This window comes from Microcaecilia unicolor, chromosome 4 (assembly GCF_901765095.1).
Source record: "Microcaecilia unicolor chromosome 4, aMicUni1.1, whole genome shotgun sequence".
Classification (NCBI taxonomy): Eukaryota; Metazoa; Chordata; class Amphibia; order Gymnophiona; family Siphonopidae; genus Microcaecilia; species Microcaecilia unicolor.
The window spans coordinates 224,578,907-224,606,147 of record NC_044034.1 but is presented as its reverse complement, the minus strand read 5'-3'; the positions used below and the strand labels follow the sequence as shown (position 1 = coordinate 224,606,147).

Sequence of the window (27,241 nt, the reverse complement as noted above, 5' to 3'; positions counted from 1 at the left end):
TGGTCAGGAGTGGAGAGAGAAAGGTATTGAAGAGGGAGGAAGCCAGGAACAAGCCCTGGGGTACACTAGATAGATCAAGAGTGTGGGGTACACCAGAGAGAAGAACAAGAGCGTCTGTAGAAGTGCGATTGAAAGTGAGCTGAAAAGTACAGCCAAAAAGATAGCTAGAGAACCAGGAAAGCACTGTACCCAAAATGCCAACTGCACTGAGGTGATGAAGTGTGGAATGGTCAACCAAATTAAAGGTGGAAGAGATCTAGAGAGACCAAAACCATTGGGTGATGATTATCAAGTGAAGTACAGATAGTCATTATGCACCAGTAGAAGTGTTTCAGTCCTCTGCTGATGGCAGAAACCTACCTGCAAGAGGATAAAGAACATTTGTGTGCTAAATGTGCTGTTGAAGAAGAACTTTTCTAAGAGTCAGGTCTCCAGTGGCGTACCAAGGGGGACGGGGCGGTGGGGGCGGTCCGCCCCGGGTGCACGCCGCTGGGGGGGGGGTACCGCGCGCCGGTCAGCGTCGTTCGTTTCCATGTTCCCTCTGCCCCGGAACAGGTTACTTCCTGTTCCGGGGCAGAGGGAGCATGGAAACGAACGACGCTGACCGGTACGCGGCACCCCCCCCCCCAGCGGCGTGCACCCAGGGGTGAGGAGGTTCTTTCGCCGGGGTGTGGGGGGGTGTCCTTTCACCGGGGGGTCGCGCTGCACCCGGGGGGGCAGGGTGCATCGGCGATCCGCCCCGGGTGTCAGCACCCCTAGGAACGCCACTGCAGGTCTCTCCTCCATCGCTTCTTCTCCAAGCTGAAGAGCCCTAGCTGCTTTAGCCTTTCCTCATAGGGAAGTCATCCCATCCCCTGTATCATTTCTGTTGCCCTTCTCTGTACCTTTTCTAATTCTGCTATATCTTTTTCGAGATGCTATGACCAGAATTGCATACAGTATTCGAGGTGCGATACAAAGGCATTATAACATTCTCATTTTTGTTTTCCATTCCTTTCCTAATAATTCCTAATGTTCTGTTTGCATTCTTAGCCGCCGCTGCACACTGAGCAAAGGGTTTCAATGTATCTTCAGCGATGACACCTAGATTCTTTTCCTGGGCAGAGACTCCTAATGTGGAACCTTACATTACATATGCTATAGTTTGGGCTCCTCTTTCCCACATGCATCACTTTACACTTGCCCACATTAAAAGTCATCTGCCATTTGGATGCCCAGTATCCCACTCTCATAAGGTCCTTTTGCAATTTTTCACAACCCTTTTGTGACCGAATAACTTTGTGTCATCAGCAAATTTAATAACCTCATTAGTTATTCCCATCTCTAGATCATTTATAAATATGTTTAAAAAGCTGCAGTCCTAGCACAGACCCCTGGGGAACCCCACTATCTACCTTTCTCCATTGAGAATACTAAACAGTTCACCCTACCCAGTGGTGTGCTGGTAAATGTTTAACAACAGGCTCTCTCCCCGGTCCCCCTCTGCGCCCCCCCCCCCCCCCAAATTGCAGAGCTGGCTATAGCCGGGGAGAGAACCTGGGTTGGGGGTGGCAATGCATTTCTCCAGGAAAAAAAAATTAAATGATCCAAGGTTCCAATCTAATTCATTTTTAATGTGCGATAAAATGCCATAAATAAGTAAATAAATATAAACTTTTAATGTTGAGCACCTGATTCTCAAAGTGAACATATTCCAAACACTATAATGAAAATAAAATGATTTTTTTCTACCTTTGTTGTCTGGTGACTATTTTTCTGATCATGCTGGCCCAGTATCCGATTCTGCTGCTATCTGTCCTCTTAACTCCATTTCCAGGGCTTCCTTTCCTCCTTTCTTCTTCATTTCTGGTCCTCAGCTTCTGCCTATTTTCTTCATCCATATGCAGTTTTTCTCCTCTCTTCCTTTTCCCTCATCTCATCTCCCTCCTCACTCTTCCCTCCCATCCATGTCCAGCATTTCTTCTCTCTCCCCTCCTCTCCCCTGCCCTCCATCCACCCATGTCCAGCGACCCTTCTCTCCCCCTGCCCTCCATCCACCCATGTCCAGCGACCCTTCTCTCCCCCTGCCCTGTATGCACCCATACCCAGCGACCCTCCTCTCTCCTGCCCTGCATGCACCCATACCCAGTGACCCTCCTTTCCCCTGCCCTCCATCCACCCATGTCCAGTGACCCTCCTCTCCCCTGCCCTGCATGCACCCATACCCAGCGACCCTCCTGTCCCCTGCCCTGCATGCACCCATACCCAGTGACCCTTCTCTCCCCTCCATCCACCCATGCCCAGCGACTCCCTTCTTTCCCCTGCCACCCCCTCCCGAGTTGTTCAGCAAATTCTCCTCCCTCCCTACCTCCGGATCCGGTCCCTCACCCACTCCTTGTCCTTCAAATTCTTTGGGGCAGGCAGTCTTGCCTGCCCGCTGCCAGAGCTGACTCTCCCCCGCTGCCGGATTGTGCTTCAAAATGGCCACCAAGACTTCAGCAGAAGTCTCGCAAGGCCACCTCTGGAAGTCTCGGTGGCCATTTTTAAAGCGCGAACCGGCAGCGGGGGAGAGTCAGCGCTGGGAGCGGGCAGGCAAGACTGCCTGCCCCGAAGAATTTGAAGGACAAGGAGTCAGTGAGGGACCAGATCCGGAGGGAGGGAGGAGGGAGGGAGGAGAGCCAGAGCCAGCTCGTGCTTTTTAACAACCGCCTCACAAGTCGGAAGAAAATTTAACAACCGGCTCTTGCGAGCCGGTGCAAGCCGGCTCCAGCACACCACTGTTGTCTCTCTTGTAACCAGTTTTTAATCCACAATAGAACATTCCCTCTTATCCCATCACTTTCTAATTTTCTCAGGAGTCTTTCATGTGGTACTTTGTCAATTGCCTTTTGAAAATCCAGATACACAATATCAACCGGCTCACCTTTATCCACATGTTTATTCACCCCTTCAAAGAAATGTAGTAGATAGGTGAGGCAAGATTTCATTTTACTAAATCCATGTTGGCTTTGTCTCATTAATCCATGCTTATGTATACGCTCTGTAATTTTGTTCTTTATAATAGACTCTACCATTTTGCCTGGCACCGATGTCAGGCTCACCGTTCTATAATTTCCGAGATCAACTCTGGAACCCTTTTTAAAAAATTGGCATTTTCATTGGCCACCCTCCAATCTTCTGGTCTCATACTTGATTTTAAAGATAAATTATATATTACTAACAATAGTTCTGCAAGTTCCTTTTCCTATTCTGTCAGTACTCTGGCATGTATACCATCCAATACAGGCAAATGTTTCTACTCTTCAATTTACCAAATTGCCTCATTACATTTTCCAGGTTTACAGAGATTTATTTCAGTTTCTCTGACTCATCAGCATTGAATACCATTTCTGACACTGGTATCTCTCCCACATCTTCAAGTGTCAAGTTTCTTTTATTACTTGATATACAGCCCATCAAATCTATCTGAGCGGGTTACACATAAAATAAATAATCAAAAGAATGTGATGTAGAATTCCATGTGGATAGAAAAGTAGAAAGAAGAGAATAGTATAGCAGAGCTGCAGTGCCCTCCAAAGCACCCCACCGTACTTGAATCTACATCCCACCACCATATGGGAAAGCTTACAGGAAAGCTTCTTTAAACAAATGGGTTTTCAAATCACTTTTAAATGTAGGTAAGGACTTCTGTAGTCCTTTGGATAAGGGGAGAGCATGCCAAAGACTAGGGCCTACTACACTAAAAATCTATTTCCTGATATACTCAAATTTTATCTGTCTGAATGTTGGCACTATGAGGAAGTTCTGATGGTTGGATCAAAGGGCTCGTTGAGGGGAACAAATTGCGAAACTGAGAAAGAAAAAGGAGAAGATGAGTATACAGGATCTTATGGACCAGAAGTAGAATTTTATAAGCGATCCTATATGTGAACAGCCACCAGAGTGCCTTGTGCAAAAGTGGGGTTACATGATCATATTTCCGCACTCCACATTTTGAATAATTTGAAGGAGATGAATGTCTGTGGCCCTAAAGCACTGATAGATGGCATTACAATAGTCAAGCTTGCTAATTATGAAAGCATGGATAAATGTTTCCAGTGCTGCTGGATGGAACAGATGTTTTGCAGATCTAATTTGATGTAGTCTATAAAAACTACACTGAACTACAGATGTTATTTGTGCCTGAAAATTGAATTGATCATCTAGGATGTTATCTATTATTTTTAGAGTGGAATCCATAAGTATGACTACACCTTGGATGAGTAGCGATGAACTTAAAATGGAAGGGCCATGGTGTGAAAGCAAAAGAGCATCTTCCTCAGTGAAAACCGAAGCAAAGAATTCATTAAGCTCTCTGCTGTGGCCTTGTGTTCCCTGAGTGTCCCTTTTATCCCTGGGTCATCTAGCAGTCCAACTGATTCTTTTACCGGCTTGTTGCTTCTAATATACCTAAAAAAGTTTTTACTGTGTGTTTTTGCCTCCAACGCAATCTTCTTTTCAAAATCTTCCTTCCTTATCAGTACTTTGCATTTGACTTGCCATTCCTTATGTTGCTACCCCCAAAACTACCCCCACACAACTGCACTAGCCCCTCAACTGCATTATTTGAAAACTACCCACAACTATTCCACCATCCTGAAAATTGCTTCCCCCTATAAAATACCTCCTGCAAACTGCACTACCACCATTCCTAGCTACCGCACAGGTACAGCACATGTACACACACAGAACACACAACAGAGATAATACACACACACACACAGCTATAGGCACCAACTTTTCAAAATCATTGGGGGTGCTAAACCCAATGGAAATTATCCTTCCCTGGATACTGTCAAGGAGTTTTCTCAATATTGGGGGTTCTCAATCACCTACAGCACTGGCTCATATGTATACAGGAGTTGGAAAGCATATTATGAGCCATGCTCTGCATGCTTTTCCCCATTTGTTTAAAGTACCACGATCAAAGCTTCTTTCCTGATTCCCTTTCTTAAATTAAAAAAAAAAACACAATTGGAAGCACCTTTCCCCTTTCTCTTCTTCTTAAAAACACTAAAAGTGCAGGCAGCCTATCAATGTCATCTTCAATGTCCAACCTTTTCCAAGAGGATGGAGAATATGGTCCTACCTACTCTTGTTTAGCTGACAGATACTGACACTTAAAGAAATAACCAGTCACCATTCAGAACTCAGTTTTGAATAAGGACTAGTCCTTTTCATAACCAACCCCTTTTCAGACCTTAGGATCCAGCTTCGTGGGTGTAAGTGAGGGCTGAGCACCTGCAGTATGGAACAAGCTTTTTCACTGTGCCCAGGAAATGGTAATTTATATGTGTTTGGCACCCCCAATCATTTTGAAATGTTGGCATCTATGGTTCAAACAACGCAAGATGGAGGAGGAAATATATTCAAAGGATGTTAGCTAAGAGAAATACATATGTGTGTTAATTTATTAGGATAATTATTCTATAGGAGAGTTAAACAGGAAAAAATATTATTTTGCGTGTATTGGACACATGGTAACAGACAAACAAAAAAAGTTTAAACCAGCTCAAGTTTGAATCTTTGGGTATACTGGGTAGAGTGTGAGTAGGTGACTTGAAAGATTAGAAGAGGGTGTGTCTGTGACTTATTCCAAGAAGCACAAAGCCTACAAGGGTAAAAGAAATATAGCACTCCTTTTACCCATATCTCTCACCCTTTCCTTCTCTCCTCCCTAATCTATCTCTCCTTCCTCTTCCTCTTCTTTGTTACCTGCTTCTTGCTCTTCAGATGCAGTAAATGCGCAGAAGCAAATTTTGCTTCTGATTGGGTCAGGCTGGGCAGCAGTCAACGTACTGAGTGCTTTCCTGCGGGAGGCACATTCAATCATCTGCATCTTGACCAGTGACATAAGTGTTGGTGCTAGCTTCCTTTCACTGTCATCAGGAAAGATATGATATAATAACTTTATGGTAAAGGTCTGACCAATCACTGCAGCACATTTCACCACCAGTTGCTCCTCAGGACTCATCTGATCCAGCTGAGACAAGGCGATACCTGCACAAAGCAACAAAACAAAACAAAAGTAGGCATAAGGAGTGATTGCCTACACAGAGAGAAGCATACAATATGCTGTCAAGTCTCTTTCTGGCAAAATCCAAAACAAGATCAATGGTGTAGCGAAGAAGGGTGGAGAAGGCAGGAGGGTGCTCACTTCATAAGGGATAGTGTGTCCATCACCGTTCCATTGGAGCAAACTCAGTTCAACAGCTATACAACATGAAGAACAAGGGGCTACCTTTGTATGCTCTCAAGGTCCTGTTGTGTCCTGCCACTCCTTCACAGGAAGTTTTGTGAAGAAGGGGGCAGGATGAAGCAGGGCCTTGAGTATGCAGATGGGCAAAGAGGCTCCACACATTTTGTTTTACAGCTGTAGCCTAAAGGTCCAGGATCTGGACTGAAAGAAAATGATACTGTGGGGAGGGGTTAATACAGAGATGCTGGGGGGGGGGGGGGGGTGGAAAGGATAGAGGAGATGCTGAGAAGGGCTGAGGAGGAAGGGAGGGGATATGGTAGAAGAAAGAGGGGTGATGGGAGAGATACTGAAGCCAGAGAGAGAAAAGATGGAGAGGTGCAGGTGGAAGAGAGGTTAGACAGGAGGAGATGGGGAGATAATGTAGGGAGAAAGGAGATGAAAATAAAAGGACATAAGAATACAGTTTATGCACCTTTTCTCCAGGAACATGTCCAAACCTTTTCTGAAACCCAGCTACACTAACTGCTTTTACCACACCCGCTGGAAATAAGTTCAAGAGCAATGAATTTTGTGCTCAACATTATTCTATAAAGAGTACTCATTCCAAATCGCCCTTTATAGACAGCGTTGAGCACCAAATTTTATTAGTGCTGAATTGTTAGCACCATTTATAGAATCTGGCCCTAAGTGAAAACATTTTTTAAATTATTTATAGCAATTTATATTTTTACAAGTATAACTTGCAAAATGAAATACAGAGAAAAATTAAATATAAAGAAGAAAATTATTCAAAGAATATACAACAAATCTCTTTCTTAGACCACAAAAACACCTGGGGGGGGGGGGGGGCGATTTACAGATGAGGAGATCAAAATACAATAAGAAAAACAGAAATAAGTAAGCGGCCTAGCCTGAATAATCTCACCCTATTATTAACTTAATCAGTTGTTCCTTCAATTATTCCTTCAGCCTACTAGATAGCTTCTTCAAGTCCAAAAATGTTCGAAGTTGTTCTGGTTCAAAGAAAATATATTTGTTGCCCAGGAATCGAATTAGGCATTTGCATGGATATGCAAGTTTGGGTGTTGCAGTGCCGACCAGGGACCTGCTGTTATCGGATTCCGATTCAGCTAGGCCACCTGCTTCACTCCTAAAAAGCGCAGGACATGGTGGAGGAATAAGCTCCAGAGAGGATAAAAATGTTTCTGGCCCCAGGAGGGCCGATGCTCCTCCATCGGCGCTCAAAGTGGGGCTTACCGTTCCAGTAGTTAGTGGGCGGCTCGTCACGTATCGGTCTACCGTCTGCTGGACCGGAGATGAAGTTCTGGCCAGTGAAAGTTGGCCTTTAACTATCCCCTTCCTTTTGGTATAAGGCATCAGGTGGAAGAAATTGTAAGTAGAAACGCCAGAGAACAACCAAGACCGCATAGCAAACGTGCTCAGGCCGCCATCTTGTCATTTTTTATCCTATATCTTGTAAGTGTACTGCTTGGCAACTTTATGGCATGTCCCCTAATCTTTGTATTTTATGACAGAGTAAATAATCAGTTTGAATTTACTCATTCCACTCCACTTTGGATTTTATAGAGCTCTATCACATCTCAGACCAGTTGAGAAACCATAACCGTTAGCCTTTCCTCATAAGATAGTTGTTCCATCCTCTTTAACATTTTGGTCACCCTATTCTGTACCTTCTCTAACTCTGCTATATCTTTTTTGAGATACAGCAACCAGAACTGTACCTCATACTCAAGATACTGTCATACCATGGAACGATACAGAGGCATTATGATATTCTTTGTTTTATTCTCCATTTATTTCCCAATATTCTGTTTTGTGTTTTTGGCTGCCACTGCACACTGAGCACAATCCTTTTCCTTGGTGGTGACTCCTAACATTCTAGGTATAATTAGGGTTATTCTTAACCTACATGCATAACTATGCACTTGACCTTATTAAATTTCACCTGCCGATTAGTAACATAGTAGATGACGGCAGAACAAGACCTGCACGGTCCATCCAGTCTGCCCAACAAGATAACTCATATGTGCTACTTTTTGTGTATACCTTACCTTCTTAGCTTTGAAGGTGATACAGGAACCTGCAGTTTAGGATATCCTTAAACTTAAAGTGAACTTAAAAGTGGCACTTTTTGCAGATGATTTGCTCTCCATGTTTACTGCACCCCAGACCTCTTTGCCATGTGCAACATCTTCAAGATTATGAACAGTTTTCTGGTCTCCGGCTTAATTTTGATAAATTGGAAGTTTTGTACTTAAAGGATAACTATGAATGTCAGTGGGTTGGGACATTTCCACTTCAATGGGCTGGCGAGAGTATGAAATATCTGGGTTTGCATATTCCATGACATGTATCACATTTGTGTGCACTGAATGTGACATTTTTATTGCAAGCAACACATCATCTTTTTCAGTGGTGTAGAACAAGTAGAAGTAAATTGATTTTTTACTTGTTACAAAAATATAAAGACTAAGTGGACACTCGAGGAAGTTACATGGAAAACTTTTAAAACAAACAGGAGGAAATATTTTTTCACTCAACAAATAGTTAAACTCTGGAACTCTTTGCCAGAGGAGGTTGTAACAGGAGTTAGTGTATCTGGGTTAAAAAAAACGTTTGGACAAATTCCTGGAGGAAAAGTCCATAGGCTGCTATTGAGACAGACATGGAGAAACAACTGCTTGCCCTGGGATTTGTAGTATGGAATGTTGCCACGATTTGGGTTTCTGTCAGGTACTTGTGACCTGTCTTGGCCACTGTTTGGAAAAGAGGATTCTGAGCTAGATGGACCATTGGTCTGACCCAGTATGGATACTCATTTGTTCTCTTATGTTCTTATTGCCTATTTATTTATTTATGTATTTTTATTTGTCAGATTTATAGCCCGCACATTTGGAAAAACATCAAGGTGGGGTTCAATAAGTATAAAGCATAGGGGGGGGGGGGGGGGTGAGAGAAACAGATGGAAAGCTGTAGGTAAATATAGCAAAAAGGAGATTAATGAGCGAACAATGAGAAGAAGGGCAAAATCTGAATGGACAGAGAGGCAGAAACATAAATGGAAGAAACCTGACAGAAAGATTAATGTCTTTCTCTCTCAGCTGGCTATCTTCCTTGATATATGGACTGTTCTGTGGATTAAAGCTTTCAGCTCCACCCCTTTCTACAGCTGGAGAAGGCTGCTCATTAAACACCTTGCTCTCTTTGGTTTGGGAACATTCTGCTCCACCCTTTCTCTGTAGCTTGGAAGGGTTGCTAATGAGGCACACTCTTCCTAGGGTTACCATATGTTTGGGTTTACCTAGATATGTCCTCTTTTGGGGGGCACCGCAGAACAACCAGGCAGGTTTTTTCGGCCTGCCTGTTTGTTCAGGTTTGCAGGCAGGCTGGCTGGTGGATAGGTTACTTCCCCTCACTTACTGTTATCATGCCCTGGTGGTCTAGTGGCTTCTTCAGGCAGGAAAGAACCCCACTCTTTCCTGCCCAGTGCTGCCACTCAAAATGGCTGCAGAGACTTCAAGTGGCGATCTCGCGAGACTTCCACAGAAGTCATCACAGTAGATATTGATTTTTGCTGTCTAAAGTTAAGGGAATAGGGATTGGTAGAGTTCTGTGGAATTGGTTTGTCTCTTTTATGAAGGATGTCAGATGCAGGTTATAAGTGTGTGTGTGTGTGTGTGTGGGGGGGGGGGGGGGGGGGGGGGCGTATCTATAGTATTGCCAGTCCCTAAGAGGGTACCATAGGGTTCCACCCTTTCTGCTTTGTTATTTAACAGGTTGAATACATGATTTATGCCAATGATGTGCAGTTTTTTTTCCAGTACGAGGAGGTTTAAGTGGCTTGACTGAAGAACTGAACAAATGTATGACAGCTGTTAAAGGATGGATGTGTCTGAATAGACTAGTTTTAAATGTTAGTAAAATTGAATTGATGTTTGTTGGGAGGGAAGAGAATTTACTTCACTGCCAGTCAGTAAGGTTGGACGAATCTGTGTTGTCAGTAAAGAAGAGAATACATATGTTGGGGATAATTTTATGCAGGACCAAGTATTGCATGTGGTTAGGACCACGTTTTTCCAGCTTTATTTACTGGCTAGGTTGAAACCAATATTGTTAAAATGTGATTTTCGGTCAGAGGTACAGAGTTTGGTGATTTCACGTATTGATTTCTGCAATTGACCTCATTTGGGTTTGTCTAAATATAAAATGCAGGCATTGCAGATAATACAGAATGCTTCTGCTTGATTATTAGCAGGTATGTCTCGGTTTTAACATCCACTCATTGCATTGGTTGCCAGTTCACTCTCGAGTGCAGTACAAGGTGGCACGTTTGATCCATCATGTACTCTGAGTATGTGCCTTGGTACCTTAGAGACATGGTTCAAGTGTATCAGCCTTTAAGATCTTTGCGGTCTAAAAATTTGAAGTTACTAGCCAATGTTAAAATGCAGGCTGTAAGATATGCTGCAACCCGGAATACTGCTTTCTCGATAACAGGCCCACAAATTTGGAACAACTTGCCAGGTTACTTGAGTTTGTGTAGCAGCAGGGATCAATTTGGTAAATTATCGAAGACATATTTGTTTCAACATGCATGGAGTTGATATTATTTGTGTTTACCTTTTGAGTAATGATTCCTGTCAGTATTTATTTTATTTTTATTGTGTATGCTGATTTGTAATCCGCCTACTTATAGGCGGAATAGAAATTTGTAAAGAAATAAATAAAATAAAATATTACCAGCTTCTTTATTCTAATATACCTAAAAACGTTTATATGTTTTTGCTTCCAAGGCAAGTTTCTTTTCAAAGTCTCTCTTTGCCTTCCTTATCAGTGCTTTGTATTTGACATGCCATTTCTTATGCTGGTTTCTTTTATTTTCAGTTGGATCCTTTTTCCATTGTCTGAAGAATGTTCTTTTAGCTCTAATAGCCTCCTTCACCTCACTTTTTAACCATGCCGGCTATCAAGACTCTTGAGGCTTGATAACTTGAGGCCTCAATATCTTGGAGTATAACCTTGGCACACCAATCACCCGAAGTCTCTATTATTTTTATGAAGTCTCTTTTATTGAATAAATCACAGATAATTTACTCACAGATAGATGTTCAGAGGTGCTGCTCCAGGACACAGAGACTCCTTAATCTGAGAGCTGTTGGGGGTGGAGATCTGAGGAGAGGTAGCTATATTGCAGGGGGGGGAAGGATAGTTGAACAGGTAGAAATGGTTTAAAGCTGGGTGTGCGATATCTCATTAGGGAGGAGATATTTTCAAGGTAAAAAACCAGGTTCGTTACAGGGAGTTTCAGCAGGACAGAGCTGTCTGGAATAAGATGATGCATGCTCCATGTCTCTGGCTAGATGGTGGTGGAATGCCTCATGGCTGAAGGGACAACGAGGGACAACACAGGCTCAGGGAGGAGCAGATAACCAATGGGGACAGAGCCTGCCATCGGGTAGCAAGGGGTGGTCCTAGAGGGCAGCTCTCGATTGGAGGGAAAGGTCATACCTGGCTGACCTCCCAGGACAGAGATAGTGAGAATGACCAGGAAATGATAGCAGGAAGACAAAAGAGCCAAGCTTGGCAGAGAGAGAGAGGAGGTCTGGGCAGCCTCACAACCAGTGGAACAGTTCTTACATAGCCAAGCAAGTGTGGTTGCACTGCATGTGAACTACATTACCCATGGTGCATTGTTCATGTATCTTTGCAGTGAGAAACTGCAGCAATGATAGTCCTTAGAACTAAGAATAACAGTAAAAGCATTACACATATTTTAGGATCACGTTATAAACTAGTGCGAGGCTGTCGGAGGACAGAACACCGGCTGTCATTTGACCTTCCTTCCACCTTTTTAAATATGTGGAATATATCTGGTCTGGGAATCCAGGATAGTACTTTTGAACAACATCTACACCTGATGTAAATGTGTTTGCATCTGTAGTTAGAACTTTGATGATTTATCTTACTTTTAGAAAGCAGGTAAAAAAAAGATATTTTTCTCGCAAGTATTTGGTACCTAATTGTTATCTGTAGGGCCAATACAGAAAGCTACTGCAAGCTGCAGTGCTTGGTTAACGAGTAGTCTTTGAGCTTGTTATGGGCCACACAGTACAGAAAAGAGTTTAGCAAGAAAATTAATTCACACAGTAGACATCAGTGTACACATATTAAAATGTATTTAAAAGCATGGTAAACAGGCTATTACCTAATCCACAGCCATGCAGGGAAGCTAATAGCCTGTGCATTATCTGCAGTGTGAGAAATTTACCACCAAGTCTGAGTGGTATACAAGGGTTAGTGAGAGCCTCTGACCCAAACCCACTGCCCCCAATACCTTTCTACACTGTTCCCTAGCAGTCTATTGCCTCTCCCTCCACACTCAAATTGATCCGACTCCTTCCCACAACCTCCACCAACATAACCTAAAATCCCCGGTAAACTAGTGCCCCTTCCTTCCTTCTCTCCCCCATCTCCACCCCCCAATGTTAAACATCCCTGGTGTCTAGTGGCTCCCTTCCAATCTCCTTGTCCCCTTTTCAAAGAAAAATAGTCCTTGGTGTCCAGCGCACCCCAAACCCTCTCCCAAGCCTCTGAGTTTCAAGACCCCTATTCCTGAAAAGAGGTAGGAATGATGCCCGCTCGCTCCTGCCGCTGACACTGCCCTGTTCAAATTGGATGCACCTAGGATGCACTACGTGGGACAGACCATTGCCATTTTGCAGAGATCCAGCATATCGTTGTTGTTTTTCCTGTATATTTGAATTCTTTTAGTTTATATATGTTTATTATGTCTGTATGTATGTACATCCTAGACTTCCAATCAGGTTCTAGATTTGGATTCCCAGGTAAGCTCACAATCCAAACTCTGTAGTCGATTTTCCAGCTTTAGTCTCCAGAACCTGGGCCCTCCATGCTGTTCATTCCACTACAGCACTGCATGACCCAATGCCTTCCAAAATAGTTAAATATTTTGAACACAAACTCTTAGAATTCATTCACCCTATGGTAGAAAATTCATTGACTTCTTGCTACTTGAAAATAGCCTTTATTCATCCAACAATTAAAGATCTAAACTTGGGTCCTAAGGCAGAATCCAACTTCTGTCCTATATCACAACTACCATTCATTTCTAAAATAGTGGAAAGGATTGTACTCAACCAATTAGAAGATTTCTTAGTTAAAGTGAATAGTCTGCACCCAAATCAGAGTTTCATCATTTTCACAGCAGAGAAACTGCTCTTCTTGGGTTAACCACCAACATTCTTCAGGACATGGATAAAAATTCCACAATGGTGCTCATTTCATTAGATCTTTCTGCCACGTTTGATACGATTGATCATGATCTTCTACTAGCTAGACTTCAAAATATAGGAATTTCAGATATTGTCTTTCATTGGTCTGCATCCTACTTTTAGGATAGGAATTATATAGTTCATTGGCAAAGTCAGCAGTGTCAGCCTTATTCTTTGAACTGTAGAGTCCCTCAGGGATCTATCCTTGCCCCTTCATTATTCAACATTTGTCACCCCTCTTGACTCTCATTCAGTCTCTCGGTCTTGTCTCCTATATCTTTGTAGATGATATCCAGATTTTAGCTAGGTTAACCATTAACAATGCCCATGAGATAAGTACACTCAACTCCCACTTAAACCATATAGCCACTTGGCTGCATGATCACAACCTAAAGCTCAATCCAGACACGTCCACAGACCTGCCCCATCACTTGCTAGTCCTATTATAATGCCCGGTACTTCCATTACCCAGACTGAAACCCTTACGGTTTTAGATGTTACCCTTGATGAAACACTTTCTTGCACAGCACACATTTTTTGCAGCAGAGATAACTGGCTATCTTTATTGTATTTATTTATATTTTGCTCACACCTTTTTCAGTAGTAGCTCAAGGTGAGTTACATTCAGGTACAATGGGTATTTTTCTGTCCCAGGAGGGCTCACAATCTAAGTTTCTACCTGAGGCAACGGAGGGTTAAGTGACTTGCCCAAGATCACAAGGAGCAGAGTGGGATTTGAACCGGCCACCTCTGGATTGCAAGACCGGTGCTCTAACCACTAGGCCACTCCTCCACTTGTGCTGAATATTAGTGCTTAGCCAGCTAAGTGCTATTTAACTGACCAGGAGCCGTTCCTGGTCAGTTAAATAGCACTGAATCTTGGCCAGATAATATCCTCCATGCCTAGCATCTTCCTTTCTCTCACTATCTTCCCTGTGTCTAGCATTTCCTCTCTCTCTTTCTTCCCTGTGTTTAGCATCTCCCCCCTCTCTCTTCCTATCTCTCCCTGCCCACTACCACTCAAGCATTTCTCCTCCATCTCCCTAGTTCCCTTTCCCCAGTACAATACCACCTAACTTCCCTCTCTCTGCCACATAGTCCTTCATTATCACCTCTCCAGTCCCTCCCCCACTCTCTGGTCCAACATTTGATTTATTTATTATACTTCTACCCCCCCCCACCCCTTCCCCAGATCCACGTTCCATACTTTGTTATCAAATCCTCCCCTCTAGATCTTGCTTTCAAAACCATCCCTCATGTCCAGTATTTGCTTCCATACTTCATGAACAGAATTTTGCTTTGAAACCTACCACTTCCCCTTGGTCCAGCATTTGGCTTCCATCCCCTGCCAGGGTCTCAACTTTATTTCCAGATGGCTGTAGCATCAATAAACATTAAGCATTGGGCCTTCTTAGACAGACCCATGTGTACATCGAAGGCCCTATCATTTCTGCCTCCTCTGATGCATAGTTTTCATGTCAGAGGGGCAAGACTAGCAAGCCTTGGAAGTGCACATGTATTTATTTACTATATTTATAGCCCGTCTATCACCTAGGTGGGGTGCAAGTAAACACACACAAAAGTAAAATAGACATACATAATACCCATTAACATCTCTCCTGTCCTTTCATTTCCTTATCATTATATCACATGTAAGGTTGAACAAACAGTTTAATCTTCAACTTTTTCTGAAACTAAGGTATGGATGATGACAAATGAAGCAGTCCCGATGGGTCTCAGAGGTCACCACTTATTTTGTTTATTGCCATCACAGGCCTTGAAAGATATGATGACTAAAGAGGTGTACATGGGGACATAATCTGGTCCCCATCCCCATTCCCATCCCCAGCCAGTCTGGATCCATCCCCGCCCCATCCCATCCCCACATCTTCTTCCCCATCTTCATCATGCTGCTACCATCCCTTCACCATCCCCACAGTTTTCTTTCCCATCCTTGTACCCAATCCACATTTGCTCAATCTTGTAAATTCAAGAAAAACATATTATTAACACTTTATTAAGCAAGTAAATAAAACTCTTAAGCAAACAAGTAAATAAGTACCAGTAAGTAAGCTGTCTATAATGTTCTCACTGTTCTCCCGCGTTAACACTAGAGGTGTGCATGGAACATAATCCGGTCCCTATTCTCACCTGTTCCCAGTCAGTTTGGATCTATCCCCAAGTGATTCTGTTCCACCCCTACCTTATCCCCAGCATTAGTGGACCTTTTGTCACCACTAGCACAGACTCCTGTGGATTTCCCATGGTCCCCATCCTCATGCACACTTCTAATGGTGACAATGATGGAAGCTGGGACTGGAGGAGGGTGGGGATTTGGAACACAAATGTTGGGCTAGTGATAGGTCAGAGGCTACTGCATGCCACTTTTTAAAGCAACCCAGGTACTAGCCTTTGAAGTGAGGTATTTTGGGGGCACTTGTTGCTACCTCCAAAAATTAGCTCTGGAGGCAACTGTCTCACTTTACTTAATGATAAAACCACTACTGATGGTCACCTTCACAGATACAGCTCTGAACTGGTCCTTCATAAATCAGCTGAGAGGCAGAGTTTATATCCAAATACATCAGTTTTTAATGGTGCAGAACTTCTTGTATCTTTTGAAGCATGGATTAGAAAGACACTTTAAAGCATAGACACTTTGTATAAGAGGCTCGGAGAGGCTGCCACACCAGCCACAATGACCCCCAATTTCATGGCATTATTTACGTTATTTCAAATTTCTATTCCACATAATCCTGTGTTCTTGGCAGATTACAAAGTTACATACACAATAATACATCACATCTCAAACCTCTGATCAAAAACAAAACAAATCACAAATCACAAAAATTGTTTCCATAGCCATGTACTTGCCCCTCCACCTCACAAACTCGTGAAACCAGTGGGGGCCTCAGGCGGCACTCTCCCCTTCCCTCCTCAAATCACTTCCCCACATTTACCTTATTTTTTTTCTTTTCTAAAAGGCAGCAGTGGTAGCAACAGCAATTCCCATAGGCTGCCCTGCCACTGGCACCAGTCTCTTCTCCCTACTGCGGCCCGCCTCTTGATGTAACTTCTTGTTTCCTCAGAGGCGGGATGCAGTAGGGCGAAGAGGCCAGTGCCAGTGGCACCACAGCAGGGAAGCGGGTTGAGGAGGGAAGGGGGCAGATACCAGACTGGGTGCAGCGGGGGCGGCATCTCATCCCTGGCCTAGGCGGCAGATGCCTTGGGTTGCTCCTCTGTGAAACTTCCCACCTCCTCAAACACTTTTGAAAATAAAAATGTTTTTAACTGCTTTATAGCTAAGCAATGTTTCAGTTTTACATATTTCCACTAGCAAGGTATTCCAAAGCTTAGGCCCTGCAATTTGAAAATTCATACCCAAAAATCTAATAAGCTAACAGATTGAAAACTTGAGACATTAGGCAAACACTTATTCTCAGACCATAAAGAACAAGTAGACCTGTATCTTGTCAGAACTGATGCCAGCCAAGGGGAACCTGCATTACTCAATGCTTTAAAAATCAATGTGAGTACATTAAATTCAATCCAATACACAATCGGTAACCAGTGTAGTGATGCTAAAGTAGCTGTAATATGCTCCCTAACTGATTTACCTACAAGCACCTGGGCCACACGCATTTTGAGCAACCTAGAGCACCCGCAACATATATCTAGGCAAACCAAACAACAAGCATTACAAATCAAAATATGGAAAAACCATGGCGTGCAAAACTGACTGAAAATTCCCAGATGAAAGCAAATCCCACAGCCTGCATTACAATCTCAGTTTGAAAAACACCGTCTTAACATAGCCAATATCACTCTTCATGTAGTGTCCAACCAAACCCCCAGATATTTAATTCTTTCAAAATAGAAATCATACAACCATCAAACTGAAAATTCAAAGGACAAACTTGTGTTTTACTCACATTTTAATTGCAATCTATTTGCTGTCATCCATTTCAGAATCAATTTAATTACATCTGATAGATTGACCACAGAGGTTTCAATAGTGCTTTCAACCTGGAAGAAAAATTGTAAGTCATCTGTATAGTCTATAATGCAATCCAAGACCAGCCAACACTTTACAAATAGGTGTCATACATAAATTAAACAACACTGGTGATAAGGCTGAACTTTGCGGTACACTTGACAAAACCACTTTCCAAGGAGAAGTACTCTATTCTGTCTTAACCTGAAACATTCTGTTCTCCAGGAATGACTGGAACCAGCTTAACACCACTTTGCTCTACCCAAAATATTCTAACCTCTTAAGCAGCACTTTGATGGTCAATAGAATCAAATGATGCTGAGACATCTAACGTGACCATAAAATACTGTTTTCCATCATCAAAACCCATCTTAATCACATCAAGAGTTGATACTACCAAAGTTTCTGTACTACACTTTGGTCTGAATCCAAACTGATAAGCATCCAAAAGATTATGAGACTCAATATAATCCTACCCTTACCAGACAATGTCCAAAGCCTATGCCTGAAAAAGAATAGTCCATCTGGGGGCAGTCATTCTGGAAATGACCCTCTTCCCACAGACAACACATCTTACACTAGGCTGAGTCTCCAGCAGGGGTCAGCCACCCATACTGTCCCTATTCATCCTCCCAGGTTCTCAGGGCTTTCTTGGGTTCCTGGGATCCTCAGCCTCACTTTTGTGGAGTTTAGGTATTAAATTTTTCCTAATAGGTGTGTAGAGACCTTTTGAACATTAAAGAAAAAATAATAGAATTACTCAAAATTTAGGCTCCTAGGTAGAAAGCTGAAATCCAGATCCTTCAGGGTAGCGTTTTCAGAAATGCTCCCCGTTCCACACACAGGACCAAAGAGACAGGCAGAGCTCTGAAGTCTCCATGTATTGTTGAAACAATGGTGCAGGAAAGAGGGATTTAGATTTGATAGGAACTGGACAACATTCTGGGGAAGGGGGAGCTTGTTCCAAAAGGATGGGCTCCACCTTAACCAGGATGGAACCAGGCTTCTGGTGTTAACATTTAAAATGGAGATAAAGCAGTTTTTAAACTAAAACAGGGGGGGGGGGGGGGGGGGGGGGGGAGAGGCACAGTCACCCAGGAGTGCATGGTTCACAGTGGAGTATTTTTACATTTACAAAAGGCACTTATAGCCCGCAAGATCCCAAAAGGAGCTCCTTGCGGTTTACAAATAACATTAACAACAGGGCATTCCCTGTGAGCTACATATAAATTCCATTACTTATTAAATAATTGATAAAATATGTTTCCAGAGCTTTCTTAAACTATTTTGACTGTCCTAATATTCAAAAGTAAAGAATTCCACCACTTTACAGACTGGAAGGAAAAAAGCCCATCAAAGACAGATCTATGTGTAACACCTTTAGGATTAGGATATTGCAATATAAAAGCTAATCTGTCTAATAAATCACCATAACACTGTGAAAGAGTTATGAGACCAGATAGATATACAGGAGCTAATCTATTCAAAATTGAGAAAGTGATTGTACATAATTTAAATACTACTCATGCTTTTACAGGCAATCAATGCAATTTTCTCAAAAGTGGAATAGCTGAGACCTACTTAGAAGAGCTACAAATCAACCTCGCTGCAGTATTTTGCAATGTCTGTAGCTTCTTCCAAAGACCTTCTGATAAACCTATTAAAACTACATTACAGTAATCTATCTGTGGTAACACCAAGGACTGTACCAAAGATCTAAATGCATCAAAACTCAGTTTGGATCTCAATCGCCTTAATTTTTTCATATTATAAAATCTATTCTTTACCATTTGATTTATACGGGGTTCAAAAGAGATATTCATCAAAAATTACCCCTAAGATCTTAATTTGTCTTTCCAATTGGAGTGTAATACTATTTGCAATAAGGATAGTTTCTTCAAAAGGCTTATATTGGGTTCCTAACACAATACATTTTTTTAAATTATTCAGCTTCAATCGGAACAATGAAGTCCATCCATTTAAAATTTTAAACCATGCTCAATCTTACTATCAGGCTTATTTTTGAAAGAGAAGGACGCCCATCTTTTGACACAAATCGCAAGTCTTCACTGAAACTTTATACAGAAAACGAAGAAGGCCTGTAGTACGGAGGCCCATCATGAATCTGCATGATTTACAACATCAGGACCTCCTCTGCATTAACTACCTCGAGGAACTGAATGATTGTGGTGGGCTCATCTGCTATTGGGATCACCGACCTACAATTGCAGATTTATGGGACAGTTTTTTTTTAGCTTGTTTTTGTTTTTCTTACATTTGAGGACTTATTTCCATTATTGTTTTAGGAGTTTATTCTTTTCCTTAGCACTTATTATTTTGTGAGTATTATTGGAATTATTACTAAGTTTGTGAAGAAAAGTGATAGATCAGATGAAAGACATATGTGTTACTAAATGTAGTTCTAAGAAAATTGTGAATTCATCCTGTTTTGAATCTTATGTCTATTTCATATTTTATACTCATTTCAAGAGACTTTCTTGAGAGGGGCGTGTCAAGATGGCGTCGTGAGGCGGTTGGTATGCGAACGTTGTGTCTCTGCTGGAGGTTTTTGGAAAAAAAATTTACCTAAAAGAATAATGCCCCACACCAAAAGAAAAGGAATACTGAGACGTGTTCCCTCACCAGTCTCGTCTTCCTTGCCGGTCCAACAGAGCATAGACCGCTACCTTGCCGGAGCCTTAAATGAGTCTGAGGTGGTAAGACCCGTAGCGCAGTGCCTTGAAGGAGAGGAAATCACGCCGGGCCAGGAAACATCTCTGTCCCCGCCTTCAGAATCCAATATTCCTCCATGCCCAGCGTTGAAAGCGGTGATGGGAGACAGCTTTCAGTCTACCATAGGTGTTGGTGAAAAGCTGCTGGGTGGGGGTCTACCACTGCGACAGAAATGTCTGGAAACAGAGGCCCGAGAGTTGATCGGGGCCTCCGGAACAACAACGAAGATAAGTCTTGAGAAAATCTGGATAAAGCTGAATGCAATGGATAATATGCTTCAAAAATCATCAGGTGAGATTTCTGCATTATCTCTCAAGTTTGAAGAAATTGCTAAAACAATAGATGCAGTGAAAGAGGATCTATCTTCTCGCGTCAATTTGATGCAAAAAGACATTAATCAATTACAAGAATTTAATTCAAGTGTGGTAAAGGATAAACTGGCTATTCATAGAAAAATCGAACAAATTGAAAACCACAATAGATGCTTAAATCTTCCAATACTCAATTTTCCTAAATCACCAGGTATTTTACCGTTAGACTTATTCAAAAGATACTTGGTTGAAAATTTGAAAATTCCTTTGACTACTATACCCCCTATAAATAAAATTTATTATATTCCGAAAAAACCTGGGAAAAATGAAGCGGAACATAGACCAGTGGATAACCTGGATTTGAGTAACATTTCGGAAATTTTGGAACAGACGATAGATAATACGTCGGAAAGAGCAACATTATTGGTCTCCTTTGTATTTGAGCAGGACCTCAATAATATCTTGAAACTTTACTTTAAACATTCTAAGGACCTGTTTGGAGGTAGGAAAATTTGGATTTACCCCGATGTTGCCAAAGTAACCCAAGAGAGGAGGAAATTCCTTTTAGAAATGAAGCAAGCTTTGGACATTGATGCCTCGTTTTAACTTGCCTATCCATGTAAATGCATGATAAGATTTGGAGAATCAAAATACGCATTTTACGCCTCTGAACAATTAAAAGTTTTTCTAGATTTGAAAAGGCTTAAATAATATTGGACATGTAATGGAAGAGTCTCCAATCACTGCTTTACCTAAAATGTATAATATTTCTTAGTAATCCTTCATATTTGGACTTATGCCCCCTCAAAGTGGTCTAAGAAAGTGAATATTTTATTTTCATATTATATAATCTTTCCTATAATGATACTCTACACTGTGTTTCTGGAAACAAGTTTGGTCTTGTAAAGTTGTAAAATTATAATAAATAAATAAATAAATAAATAACAAAAGAGACTTTCTCCTTCTTCTTCTTCTTCTTGTTCAGTTGAAATGAGACCTGACACAATTGCAGTGAAGAAAATAAAGATACTGCCTGCTGATAAAAGCTGGAAACCATGTATACTGCAACAGATGCTGCTTTATAACTGAAACTCAACCACTTTCCTTGTCCAGAAGTGGAAGCTTCTGGATTAGGGAACAGAATGCAGAGGGTGAGAGCATAAGAGATTCCAGCATGGTTAACCCAGACTCTGACACCTCTATTTGTGAGCACAGCCTGAATAACCCAGTCTGCACTGGTTGAAACCTTTTTAGGAGAACATGTGGACAGCAGTTCTTTCTAGAAGTGAAGAGTCTGCTGAATTCTACTCATAGGTGGCAGGTTGAAAGGTATATTTAAATGTATTTAGAAAAGAGTAGTTCTGTGATCAAAATAGGACTGATATTGAACTGACCAGTCCCTTGGAAGATTGGCGTTTTATTTGCTTCCTAGTCAGTATGATTATAAGCATCATTGCTATAATTCTGTTGTCAAAATGCTTAATATTATGTATTTCCATTCTTTGTTTACATTGGAGGAGCTACTGAAAATTAGGAGATTACCTTAGCTTAAATAGTTTTAATATTTGTTTTAAAGTACCCTACAAGCCTAGAATTAAGATACTGATACAACAGAACATAATGGGTGAATCATGCGCCCCTTCCATAAATGAATTGGGCTGCTTAGCATAAATTTGTGATCATATACATGGATCAAAGGGGGGGACTGATGATATTAAAGATATATTATGAACATGATAGGCCCTCCAGCTCAGAAAGAAATATCAAGAGTTAAGCATTAAATTGTGAAACTAAAATCAATTTGAAGATACAGAGAGACAGATGCATTTAACCTAGTTATAGACTGCTGACACATTGCTAAGTTGACAGTTGAACTTGCTGAAGTAATAAATGTCTGCCCAGATGCTAGGAAAAACCACTAAGCATGCACATGTTTGGTAAGCTAAGGAAAAAGAGGGGAACCGAAAATAATGTATACACTCATAGTTGTATATTTTGAGCAAGCAGATATATGCTGAAAATATACATATACTTGTTGCTTAAGAGTTTCATTTTCCCAATATAGTAATAAGTTTTACCAAAATAGCTAGCAGCTGTCTGACCTTTGCTCTCTAGAATGCTGATAAAGCTGAATATAATCTCAAACAATAAGTATCTGTTATTTGTATCTTGTGATGTATGATGTAACCTGTTGACATGTAACTCATGACCTAATACTTTTTGCCAATAAAATGAAACAGAGAGCTGGTGTGACGTTTGTGAGGAATCACCCAACCACCTCTGGGTAGACCGAGTCCCCTCAGAACTAAGAGTACTCCAAAGAACTAGACTGGACCACAAATGAAGATGAACTGAGGCAGCTTTATTAGTAGCAAAAAACACAAGGCTAAAAGGGTAGCCAAACGGCACAGAAAAAAAACAGGCAGCCTAGCTACACAGCCTAACCTAGCTGAAGCAAGGCACACATAAAGCATCACATAAGGTAAAGCAGAACAGCCTAGCTGTATGGGGAAATAAAACATAAGCAGCCTAGCTGCGCATCTCAATACTAACAGAGCAATGCAAACATATGGCATACAATAGAACACAATAGACTAGACAAAGGGCCCGCCCTAGTGGAACAAAGACAAATAGGCAATACTTAGCTGACAGAGGTAACACCACTGGTGGTTAAGAAAAGGGTTCATTCTGTCACTACACTCATGTAAGCCACTGAACAACCGCGGCAAGCTCCCTCAAAACCAGAGTGGAGCAGAAGCAAAACAAAAGAAAAAGAAGAAGTCTCTTAAAGGACCTGCACCTCAGGTAGAGGCAAGAGCAGGCCAATCCGCTCACTGAAGACAAGGGATGTCACCTAGGCAGTTGCGTTCCTAGGGGGGCTGACACCCGGGGCGGCTCGCCAATGCGCCCTGCCCCCCGGGTGCAGCAGCCCCCCCGGATGCAGCGCGACCCCCCCCCCCGGTGAAAGCACACCCCCCGCGAAAGAACCCCCCCAGGTGCACGCCGCTGGGGGGGGGGGGGTGCCGCGTGAGACTGTCCTTCCTTCGTTCCATGCTCCCTCTGCCCCGGAACAGGAAGTAACCGAGCTCGCCCCCCCCGAGTTGCTGCCACCCACCGAGTCGTCGCCACCCCTCCATCTGGCCCGGGCCCTCGCTCCGCTATTGAAACAGCGAGGGAACGCAGCACACAGCTCTGCTGAGCTGCTGTCGGCCTTCCTTCTTCTTCTCTGCCTGTGTCCCCGCCCTCATGTGATGTAACATCGTCAATGGCGGGACATAGGCAGAGAAGAAGAAGGAAGGACGGCAGCTCAGCAGAGCTGTGTGCTGTGTTCCCTCGCTGTTTCAATAGCAGAGCAAGGGCCCGGCCGGGTGGAGGGTGGGGGCAGCGTTAGCAATGGCGGTTTCGTCCCTCGCAAATGCGCAGTAGAGGACCCTCTCTGTTCCGCCCCCATCATAACGTATTGACGCGGGGGCGGGGCAGAGAGGGTCTCTACTGCGCATTTGCGAGTGAGTACGGCACTCGCCATTTATATGTTTGATTGTTTGTGTCAATACTCTATAACACTAACAGTAACTTGATGCTGTTTGTGTACTTGTAAAAATTTAAAACACTTGCACAGTTGTATGAATATTGTGTTCCTTGTGTGATGGATAGTAAAACTATGTACTTGACAGTTGCGACCAGGAAGGGGGAAGGGGCCCTATGTTCTAGTTGGCCCAGGGGCCCACAAACTTGTGATCCATCTCTGCCTACACCTCCTGTCCCCAGGGATAGCCTGTGTATATCTGATTGAAAGGAATCAATCTCTTGATATGTTGGATGCACTCACCTCTCAGTGTCAAAGGCAGTGGAATGTTCTGCAGATTGGCATCTTTGCGAAGGTGACAGCTGTATGACCCAGCTTCTTCTACTGACTCTGTGGCAACAGGTGTAACTTTTCTAGACTTCCTTGGTTCTCTCTTCATAAGAGCTTTGTCATCAAACCACACAAGAAAATGGAGGAAACACAACAGGCAGAGGATGTCAATTCACTCAACAACAACAACAAAAAAGTAACAGCAATGAGGTCAGATCTTATAAAGCATATCAGATTTCTGACAACTAAGTGCCCACATGTAAAACTTGCACAACTGCATACATGCATATAATACCACTGACAAGATGGCAAGTACTTACATTGTGAGTACTGTACCTAGGCATTCCTGGAGATGTAGTTTGAATGGAGAAGAGGCTGAGTTGTGATGTATGTTGATATTTTATAAAATGCTCAAGTACATACGTACTCCTTTGGAGTAGGTGTAAATTAGTTAATGAGAATTTGTTCTGAATATCACTACTATCTGTATTGTTGCCAACTGTGGACAACATTTCTGTATATTCAGCTCACTAATCACTTCTTACTCCAGGGATAAAACACAGCAAAATGGAAAATGCCTTTTAAAATAAAACTTACAGAAATGTTTAAGTATTAATAATTAAAACAAAAATAACATGCTTGATGCCACAATTGTCCTTTCACTCAGGGAACTCCTATTTAAGTCAGCACAGCTGCAGCAATTGTAATCAGGGGTACTTAAATGCAGCCATGATGTGTAGTTCTTTTATTTTTATTATTATTTTTTTAATCTGATTGGTCAGTCCAGGTACAGACCTGGAAAAATGGTGGGAAAATTGGCATTTTAAAGCCTACACACTATATGTACTTCCCAGGATTCTATATATGATGCCCAGATTTGTGTGCACGTCCAAGATGCATGTGCAAATTAATTAATAAGCTCTTTACTATCAATAATTGGGTGCTAGCAAGCAACTATTAATGTTAATTGTTACTCATTAAGATTTGTGCATGCATCTGGCTAAGTGCTATTCTATAAGGCATGGTGCCTAACAGTAATAGCATGTTACTCAAAAGGGGGCATGGCCATGTGCTTATCAGGGGTATTCCATAAGGTTGCATGCATAATTATAGAATACTGCTTCAGCGCACCTAACCTAGGTGCCAATACTTGCACCAGATATCAGAAGGTGTAACTCCGGCCCTTAATTGAATAGTGCTTAGTGTCTACTTTTTCAGGTCACATTTTTGAATGCCATTTATAGAATCCCCCCCCCCCTTCACTATGACTACATATAAAAATCCCAATACTATTTTTCACAGCTGACCTGGAGAAATACTCCAGCTGGGGATTCAGACAAGAATTGATCATTTGATTTGTTAATGCTTTATTGAAAATTTCAATATGTTTTATTTTAAAAGACATGTTTCTTATCGATCTGTTAACAGCCCTTGCATGCTAAGTGATTGGTGAGCTCTCCAAGTCCTTTTCCTGCCAGTCTACAAACAGGTAGTTTGTTGGGTTTAGGTAATGCAGAGTTATTTTCTTGTAGCAGATGTTTTCCAAGAACAGAAGGATAAATAACCTTACATGTGGATGACATCATCCAATGGAGCTTTTTCACAACAGCTTTTTAGAACAGTGCACTGTGCGAGTGTGAACATCTTCCTTTCTGCCTTTTTCACATGGGACCTAATCAGTTAAGTTGTTAAGCTGATAGATTTCAACTCCAGATAAGGGAGGAGGGAGAGTATGTGATGCTGTTTATCCTGTTAGCCATAGGGAACACCAGCTATAGCTAGGGCCCATTGCCATGTTCTGACAACTTCCTGACACAGGAAATACAAACCCATTTCTCCTTGCTTGTTGAATAGTACATTGCAACCTGGTTATCTGTCTGAATTAAAATAATTTGATTCACTAGCCAATCCCTGAAAACTTTTAAAGCATTCCATATTGGCCATAGCTCTAGGAGATTGAAATCTCCTGAGTGGACCACTGACCATGCGTTTGAAGCCCATCCACATGAGCCCCCAACCTAGGCTAGATGCATCTGTTATCAGTGTCTTGAGGCATGGAGGAATTTGGAATGAGAGACCCTTGTTCAAATTGCTGCTAATGAGCCAAGACAGAGATCTCTTGAGGGAAGTGGTGACAATAATGACATTCCTTAGATTCCCTTTGCCTGAGACCATTGAGAAGTTTTGAATAGTGAGCCAGATGGGACTTCCAAGTCCTCTGCTGTCAGGGTCAGGAACAAAAGCTCTGAATATTCTGGGACAGGTGAGAGGGGGGAGGGAACCTATACCTATGATAGTAGTAGGCCATCTGTTGCATTCCGCAAGGATACCTCCTGCATGAGAAGGCCAAGCCAGAACATTTGCTAACTTCTCCTGAACTGCAGATTCCAGCACTGTTCCATCTAAACTGAGTGGCAGTCTTCCACCTATAGCCCTGCCAGTGGGAAGTGCTGCCTCACTATCACATTTTTAATAGTAATGGACAGGCAAACTCTGCAGAACTCCAGGGAACCTGCCTGTCCCTAGCAACAGATGTCACAATATTGAGGCAGCACCCAACTCTGGAAGCAATGCAGTTCCAGGACTCCCACTCAGCTCAGAAGTGTATTCCAGGTCTGAGGCATGCAGCTAGGCAAGTCTGTGCAACCCAATACCTGGATGCCATATGGAAAGCATCATTGATTTCCTGGACCATGTGATTTCCACACTAGCTAGTGGAGTACTGCAGTCTTTTCCAGGGTATCTGCAAACTTCACTACACTACACACGGTGTTCCACAAGTGCACGCTCATTAAGAGCTAGTAAGAATATATGTGG

At 42.3% G+C, this 27,241-nt stretch overlaps 1 protein-coding gene across 1 annotated transcript in view; it reads right to left on the bottom strand.

Moving 5' to 3' along the window:
* Window positions 1-27,241, bottom strand: part of LOC115469679 (adenylate cyclase type 10-like) — a 254,501-nt gene that overhangs the window by 17,287 nt on the left and 209,973 nt on the right. Inside the window, exons 22-23 of the mRNA XM_030202467.1 lie at window positions 24,398-24,538; window positions 5,734-6,018 (exon numbers count right to left, since the gene is read on the bottom strand). Coding sequence (XP_030058327.1) covers window positions 5,734-6,018; window positions 24,398-24,538 — 426 coding nt within the window. The remainder of the gene's footprint in view (window positions 1-5,733; window positions 6,019-24,397; window positions 24,539-27,241) is intronic.